This window comes from Trichinella spiralis (genome assembly GCF_000181795.1).
Source record: "Trichinella spiralis strain ISS 195 chromosome Unknown Scfld2, whole genome shotgun sequence".
In the NCBI taxonomy this organism is placed as follows: Eukaryota; Metazoa; Nematoda; class Enoplea; order Trichinellida; family Trichinellidae; genus Trichinella; species Trichinella spiralis.
The window spans coordinates 7763392-7772687 of NW_003526941.1; the positions used below are offsets into that span (position 1 = coordinate 7763392).

Here is a 9296-nt window from a genome sequence, read left to right on the forward strand (position 1 = left end):
TTCATGATGCAACCTTCAACAGTTATGCGCTGAAATTTTCAATTAAACATTCTTAGCATGCGATAAGCAACAACGCAGTGAGGATGCTATCACTCATCAATAAAATAACAACATCTCTATTTACAAAATACTAAAACTTACCTACTCACATAGTACTCTACAAAAATACTCACCAAACGAACTGATGGCAGCATGCACTACCAGACTTGTGTGATGTATCCGTAAACCAGTGCAAATCGACTATATTAACGATATATGCTACTATTACAATCATTATTTAATTATACCGTACTCCTGTGATAAGCGAAGCCACACAGATTTCTGGAGCAATACTGGGTAACACCATAACGCAGGAGTATAAACGTATATCTATAACATATTTTTGTGATGGCACATTTAGAACGCATTGAGATAAAGGTGACATACCATGTTGGCAAAAGCAACAGGAATTCCGAAACGTTTCAATTATGTTGACGCACACTAATTCGATAACAAGAAGCATACAGGATCAGATATAATTAGAAGACATCAATAATAGTAACAAATTATAGATACTCAATTACTTACAGATTTTTGTGCATCTTTTCAATCCATTGAGGGAAACCTGAACCACCATTAGAGAAAGATATTCAAGTTCATAGAAATAGTTCCACTGCACTGACACAACCCATAGATTAAATTAAATTAACTAAAATTAGATACTAAATAACACAGAAAAATAAAACATTGGATTACAAAATGAATGAAATTCAAATATCATCGTGATGCACTGTTATTCGGCTTCAATCACTTTTTATAATATGACTGTTTCACATAAGTATCATTTCAACCGCTATCCTGAGTTCATATAAAGCGCTCGTAACGTAATAAACAGAACAAAAATATAGTTGCATTACGGACTTGATGATATACCGATGAAGACAATTCAGCAAAAAATAAAGTTGAAATTATTTAATAAGTAATTTGTCATATAAACAGAATATTTTTTACCTACACTCTTGTACCTACACCTACTCTTTTTACCCATCCATTTTATAAATGGAAAAGAGAAAAAGGAATAAATTTTATAATTTCTAATGTAAAATTCAAATTCCAAATTTCCTAAAATCAAAGGCAACCAATCTACAATCTTACTTACATTACGTTGCACGTACGACGAATACAATAACAGACGTGCTGCTGATGGCGTTGCTAACTTACAATCTAAATACCTCGCAAATAATCATTTTGCGCAGCTGCTTGTTGACCATCATTTTCATTGAAATTTCACGGGAATAAACAAGATTACAAATCAACAGCAGATGAAAACAATTATGATGCATAGTAGCATCATCTCATAATAAGATTTTTTATATTCATCGATAAGAATAAAAAATAATGTAAATTCTAAAATTGAATTATATTAATGCTGTCATCTATAAATAAAAAACAGAAATAGATACTTCTTCGTCTTCAGCATCCGATGTATCTAAAACTTAGCAATAATAACACTAGAAAGACACCCGCCAGTTCCCAATCACCATATAAGTATAGTAACATGCATAGCATACCACCACCAAAATATCACAAATTCAACTTACCAGTTTTATTCATGGATAGTGTTGAAGAGTGGAATTATAGTTGACCACGTGCTAGATTGATAGCATTGCAGTGAACTGCATAACCTAATAAAATCAATGTGCTTGGTCAATTGTATAATAAGTAAATTATGCAAATGACTATTTACTTTGCTTCACGAAGAGCAACCTAATTTTCCATCAGTAATAGCGCACTAAAATAAACAATATGAGCAACATTATGAAACGAGACGATGAAATTTATTACGTTTCTATTTACACACTTCATATTACTACGTAATATGGTATTGTTATGCAGATTTTTTCCCTAAAATTACCTACAAGGAAATATTATTAACCTGAAGCATCGCAGATTACTAAAAATAAATGGAAATGCTATCACTGCGTATTTATGCATGTTGTGTAATTTAGTTGCTTGAAAGTACAAGGTGATTCAATAATTTATATTTTATCAATGTTTTTCATTTAATCAAAATTATATGGATAATAAAAAATAGCTTTCACTGAAAATAGTTTCAAAAATAAAATACGTATTCAGATTTATGGAAAATTAAACAGTTGTTATGAAATTTTATGATGATAACTGCGACAGAAATTTTATAATATACAATTTATCTCAGCACAGAATTTAACAAGTGCGCAGCGTAGACATCATGATAGTAAGCGGCTGCACCAGTGGGTATGCATGCCACTTGACAGCTTATTTACTATTAAAATTTTGCTTTAACTAAACTTTTGTTTACACATTATGATGATTTATAGTAAGACTGCAAAATTGGTTGAGCACTGCATCAGCGCGCCACATACAATGTGAGATAAAACTACCTGCAGAAATTAAGTAACTCAACGATTTGCACTGAATTCAAGAAACTTATGCGGGTGACAATTCTGTATTGGATTTTATGAAAAAAATAAAACGAAAGAATCAGGAGTAGCATGGAGTTGGTTATATTGTTAGTCGACAGCAATTATCAGAAATTAGATTTATATGAGATGAAAACAGCTAACTGCTGTTCATTCAACTCGAAATAGGGGGTGGGAAGAATTTTCAGTTTAATGCGATCTCTGTTCAGCTTAATATTATTACGAGCTCAATGGTGGGGATCATTAGAAAGGAAAGGAGGGTGGGACAGCATAGCAGGAAGGAATGAGGGAGAAGTTAAGGGATGGAGGAGGTGGAAGTTGTCATATGCGTTCTTCCACTCAATCTTCACGTATAACATTCAGGCGTAGGTTCATTTATCAATACTGACAACACTGATGGGCATTGAGTTATTTTCTGAAAGACATCAAATAGGTGCATCTGTATAAGTCATTGCTATTGGCGGTACAATGCCATAATGGAAACTTTAAGGAGTCATTTCAAAAATGAAGGGAACGTTACTGCCATTCTGAACGTATCAAAGGTGGTAGTATAAAAGTGTGTTCTCTAGGTAACAGCGCTTTCCTATGTCATGCTGAAACAATCTTGTGCACGATTTGAGCAGTGACAAGCATTTAGGGGTGTGATTGTTCGACTGCAGTATCCCGGTGACAAACATTTCCTTTACACAACTGGGCAAGTATGTTACTTTTGCAATAAACATTACAGGGGGCAGTAAAGATAATGCGGGAGGGGTTCAACTGCTATGTCAGAGTACTACTTTACAAATGGATTTGTAAGGACTAATAAAAATTATAGCAAAATATACCATTAGCACTATTATATATTGGCTTGTGCGTAATAAAGTCTCGAATATTAATTGAACATCATTAGTGAAAAACAACGCGCTAGTTTCCATTCAAAAAGACTAAAATCAAACAACTACGAAAAGCTTAAAAAGCGCGCATGTTTAGTGCAGTGTGCCAAGAGAATGAAAGGAAATATTGTATAAAAAATAGCAAATACATGAAAATTCATACCTGTCAGCAGACCTGTCAGAAATTACGTATAAAGCAAACGTAGAGTCATACATTTTGTAACTGATGTTCGTGGTTTCTTCATATTTTTAGTCTAACAATCACAACGTAATTGTTGCAGTGAAGCATCGAAATGACCAAATAACGCAATGCAGTAAGTAATTAGACCGCCCTTCAGCAGCGAACATTTATACTATAATGCAGTTCTCTCAATAAACAGAAATTTATATAAGGAACATTGCTACCGAATTTGAATAGCACAAAGTGCACGTAGCAGAATGCCAACGGCAGTGTTTACCATCACATTTGCATAAAGTTACTCTTCTGACCTAGAAATGCATGTATGCTTTGAAAACGTATAACAGTGTAATGAGCAAACACCAAAGATTATAATAATTGGTGAACAACAACAAAATCCTGAATACGTTACAGATCAAAGCCACTATCTATCATAAATAATGTTGTGGCGTAAATTAAAGAAGTATAAAATAGTGTCTTACGTAAATGAGGCTGTACTAGCACGATGATAATACTTTGCAGTGTTCAGCAAAATTCATTCATTAATTTAAAGGAACTGATTGTTTAGTGAACATTTCAATCAGACTTTGATCAACCATTTTGAAAAGAAGAAAAATGAATGCCTAAAACAGAAGAATGGCAAAACATGACATTTGCTTAAAACACAAGCATAATGAATTGATAATTTAATATAATGCACATGCTGGGTTGAAATACTAAAAATTGTGCATGACGGTTTGTCATTTTAAAAAGTGCCGAACCGACAACATTGTTATCTTATATGCAACGACGGAATACAGAAGCTGATTATTTAAAATTTATAGATTTTGCCCCCTTACACTTTATATCGTGTACTTATGCACATGCATTTACTGATTCCAATGAAAAGTATTCTGCTACTGTTTGAAAAAACATCATCAATTTTTCAAAAATAGCAAAGGTTATTGCAACTGAAAATTCAGATATCGAAGAAGGATCATTTTTGTAGAATTCACTTGACTCAATTGCGCGATGTGGCGTTGTGGCGATCCTTATTTGCATAATGCAGCGTTAGAAACCGGTTTTTAGTGTGTTAGAACTTTTGGCTGAAGATAAATTCTAAGCTAAGCCACGTTACAATATGAGCAGAAGAAATGCACTGCTGAATTCTATCAATAAGGAAAGGACTATTTGAAAATTTAAAAATGACCTTGACATTTCAAATTCAGTCAAAATATAAACTATCTGACAAAAAACGCCATAACAAAACAAAATTCACTTAGACAAAACACACCTACGTATGTCTGAAAATTTTCGTAAGCCATTAAAGCAAGTGGTTCAAATGAAGTTAATTTTAAGTGAGAAATTTGCGAGCAATAGCTTGATTACTCTCAGTTGAAAGTGCATGTTAGCTGCTGCAAAGGTGATTTTCAAAATACCGTATTTTAATAATAGATAAACAATGCGTACACGGTGTATTTAATCACACTTGATTGTACGGAAATTTGTCGTTTATTAAGTCATCTATCATCTCATGCTGAGAATTCTTCACCGAGAACATATTGAAAAATTACGCTCAATATCGATTCTCAATTGCATTTTGTTAAATGATTAAAACTCAAAAATGATAAAACTGCCACTTACTGCTAAATTCGTCGTCTTCCCATCGGTAATGTTCATTGTCTTTGGATGTTGATTGAAAAACTATTTTTCAGAAATTATTCCAAAAAATAATAATGAATAAAAAGCAAATTTCGTGTTTGGTATTTGATATTGGTCTTCAGTTAATTTTCCAATCAAAACGCACTGCTCTCATACACGGACGGCCTCAAACTAAAATTATGTCAATATGTCAATAAAGCAAACGACTTAACATGCAAATTTTTATTTCATCCGTTTCTGTTGATAATTATGGATACTGTATATTTTTCATTGCGCTTTATTTACTTAAGTAATGCACTCTGGTTGAAGAGAAAATTCAATTGTAGCTTCTTTGCCAAACATATAAAAACTTCCCAATACGGAAACTGTCATTTCATCTTCATTACTAAGTATAATTTAAATACTAAAAGCAATATAAGAAATGAAATGCATATTCATTTCATATTAAATGCTGACTTGTAGCCTACTCTCGTTTTTGACATGAAAGGCAGGTCGCAGGACATCTGATTGGTTTTAGATTTCATTGGTTTTCAAGATGGCTAAATTTCATTGGCAATTATTTCGATGGATTTTATTCGTTGTCCTGGGCATAAGTTCGATTGGTTGTCATTGTAATGCGTTCCATTTGTCAAATTTTGGTTTCTTTTCAATGGTCAGTTTTCTGATATTCAAAGCCTATGCTCAAAGTTTTGAAGTTTGTTTTCATTGCTGCTATAGCTCACCACTGACGTGAACATTTAATATATCTGAAAAATTTCATTTAAATTGTTTTTCATTCAATTCAATGGTTCTGCTAATTGAATATAACTGGTATCCAGTGGTTGAAAATAACATAATGACTATTATCGTGAAGTTCTAACTGATATATTCCTTTTGGTGTGATTTTAGATTAAAAGGCGTCAAAATTCTTGTTCGCTCGACGTAGTGAAAAGTGCGCATCGCAGTAGGACTTTTCTGGCAGAAATGCATTAGCAAGGCGATTTTATTTTATTTTGAATACGCACCATTTATTTCTTTATTTGTCATGTTGCTTTGTTGAAACCCTATCATTTGATGGATAGATAAAGTTGATCGACAACTGTCGATGTGGTACAGTTGAAGAGAAACTGTATTTGCATGTGACATGTAGAAAGGGAGAAAATTTTATTGCACAACTTGAGGTTTTAAAGCATTTCACTTTTGCCGTTCTGATCTCGCAGCAGTGATTGACTGTTCTCTTGTATGTATTTGAAATTTTTATCCGGAAGCAGTATGCCTCTAGATGATAGCTGACTGTTTGTTTTGAAGCAGCGTTTCAAGCCGAATACTGTCATGAATTCGTGGCGAAACATCTGGCTCATAATGCAGTAAGCTGGAAAACTTACACAACTGTTCACCAGTGATAGCAAGTCCCAGAAATCGCCCAGTGCCAAGTAAATATCAAAAATGGCTTGATCGAACGCATTTGCTATAGTCATAATGCCCTGTGGTATTTGAGTTAACCAGAAAACGAAAACAATAAGCAACAATAGGGCGGTTGTGCGGTCTCCAGTTGCAATATTGGCCTTTTTCGATAGGCGAATTTGACGTCGACGAGTGTCTATCAAGATGTGTATGAGCAGCGCGATGAAAATGCTAAGCAGTATACAGGGTAGCACTTTCAGTACAATTCCCACGGTCCATAAGTTGATCGCTTCCATCTCTGCGGTGTACCAGCTTGGTGGTTTAATTTCATAGACCGTTTGATTAGCCAAATGAGCGACAGCTGCAGGTGGGCAAAGGCTTTCCGGTGCCGGTCGGGCGCCAATTGAATTTCTGAGAAAATTCAGAAAACAGCACGCACAGACCGCTACGACGGTCACCAACATTATCCAAATTCCAGTACGGGGCGCATTGGCTACAGTAGCCGCTTGCGGACGTCTCAAAACTAAATAGCGGACAATTGCCAAATCAACAGTAAGCCACAAGCTGACGCTGTGCAGCGTTACGCTCAAGTCGGCGTGCATGACAACAAATACAAGCCAAAAATATGTATCATAGACTGGAAAATAGCACTTGTTGGTGAGATTGGTGCGCAGGGTAAAGATCAAATAGGTGAGCATGGTAGTGGCGTGGCAGGCGGCCATCGCGGCTAAAATAACATTCACTGACGTGCGCATTGCTGGCCTGGTCAATACAACAATTGTGGCAATGTTCGCCAAAATGCCAATGCAACAAATAATCGGACTAAGATATGCGTGGATGAACCCGTACGAGTTGGTGAACGCGATCAGGCCACTGGAAACCCACGCCGCATCTTCTGCCTCCCTATCTGCCCTTTCCGCATAACCTTTCGTTTCATTGTCAATGATCCAAGCGACCATCGTTGGCAGCCGCAAGCAACCAATATTATGCTCAACTACATATCCATCATGATCTCATGCACGCTGGGCTCCTTTTTCTTCTCCTTTATCGATTATTTTTCTCAAACAGCTAACCTGTGCGAAAAATTGACCGACTCGATGACAGCTGACAAGCTAAAATAGAAAAAATTCCATTATTATTATTATTATTATTATTATCGTTACTTGCTGTAAACTGTCTCACATGAATAGAGATGCAAATCCAATTGCTAATCAAATTCTAATATTTACTTTTAAAGTTATTAAAATCACTACTATTTAGAAAATATATCCAGTTCTGGTGCTACTCCAGCTGCAAATCATTGTGCATTTAAAAATGCAATTACGGAAACTGTTTAACAGGCACGCTTCAATCTATTTATTCACTCACTTCCAGTTTCGTGTGCATTTATCGACTAATATTTAAATCTATAAACAAGTATAATAACAGGACACTATCCAGAAATGGTGATGAAAATCGCCATGTCAGTGAATTTATAAATGCATAAATTTAAGTAAATTTTAAAGTATAATTGAACATCACACCCCAAATATTATTAATACACACGTGTAGTGTATGAATATCTTCGAAAATAATATATGCAAAATAATAACAAGTTGAATGTGAAATTTATAATTGCGTACGCTTATGAAAGCAGGTTTCATTTCCAGTAAATCTGGCTAAACTCTAAATTGAACTTACTTACAGTCAAAAGTAGCAAACTTATAGTTGTAATTCTCAAAGCAAGGTCTGTCTGCTCAGCACTGCTATGAATAAAATGTATTTATTGCTCAAATGGTATGCTAAATTAAAAGACAATGCAGACTTGAAAAATCGGTGTACGTGAAACGCTCTGAACAATTAATTCAAAATGGAAAATTCTGCACATTCAAAAGTAGTTTCACATTTGTAATTTGTTCATTGATGTAAATTTTGTAATTTAAAAAAATAACAAATCAAGAAAAGAAAATCTTTTCATCGTAAACCTAAAATGCATTTTTGACATTTCCAAAAACGGACCAAGATTGACGCAAATTATACAAACGTTGACATGACAATGCGCATTTCTGCAAACAAATACAAGAATGCCAATAACTCATTCCACTATTTTTTCGACAACTTTCAAACGATCATTACATGATGATTATTATTAATTTAAATATATAATATAAGCAGAATAAACAAACAGAACTTTGCTGAATTTAAGCTAACACTGCTGAGCGTATTTTTCCTTGCTTACTTAATTGCTTGGGAAGAAAAAATATTGGTTCTTGAGGGAATACTTCTTTTCAACAATGCCGCGTATATACAGAGGGCAAGTGATCTAACGTGCAAATGATTACAGATGCAATATGCAGAATATCGCGGCTATATTAAGGCCAAATATTGAAAACCAAAAGCGGTTGAAAAATGACAAGATTATTGTTGTTAGCAAGTGAAGACCAAATCATTTTTTCACGTTTCATATTTCGATGCGTTGGAAATGGAAAAAGAAGCAGCTTTTCCGCTGCAGTTTATTTTTGAAAATCAAGATAATAAAAATATGATAAAACAATAAAGCATAAAGCAAGTTGAAAATTGTATTTGCAATAGTGAAAATGATTCCTGTCGCCAGGCTGATAAGTCGCCAGTCAATCGATCACGTTAAAGCTTAACGACAAGCAGCCGTCAATGGAATTTTTCTGCGAATAAAATCTAATATTCTTAAAGGTAAAATAATGCAAGCGCTGCACTTTGCCTTCGGTTACCCACTGCCGAACGTTCATTAGCGAAGGGAAATTAGGCTCGTCTTCAGCTGAG

At 34.5% G+C, this 9296-nt stretch overlaps 2 protein-coding genes across 2 annotated transcripts; both read right to left on the minus strand.

Annotated features, from left to right (window-relative positions):
- Positions 1-178: 178 nt before the first annotated feature.
- Positions 179-1250, minus strand: Tsp_06759 (conserved hypothetical protein; the record flags this gene model as incomplete). The annotated part of the gene is given in 4 exon segments (XM_003380555.1): positions 179-258; positions 288-369; positions 1139-1195; positions 1212-1250. Coding segments are annotated over 4 exon segments (258 nt in total), but the record flags the coding sequence as incomplete, so codon positions are not given.
- A 4622-nt stretch (positions 1251-5872) lies between these two features.
- Tsp_06760 (7 transmembrane receptor) lies at positions 5873-7477 on the minus strand. The gene is made up of 2 exons (XM_003380556.1): positions 6500-7477; positions 5873-5881 (listed from the first exon to the last, which is right to left on the minus strand). Exons 1-2 carry the CDS (start codon positions 7475-7477, stop codon positions 5873-5875), a joined length of 987 nt encoding a protein of 328 aa, XP_003380604.1.
- Positions 7478-9296: the final 1819 nt, after the last annotated feature.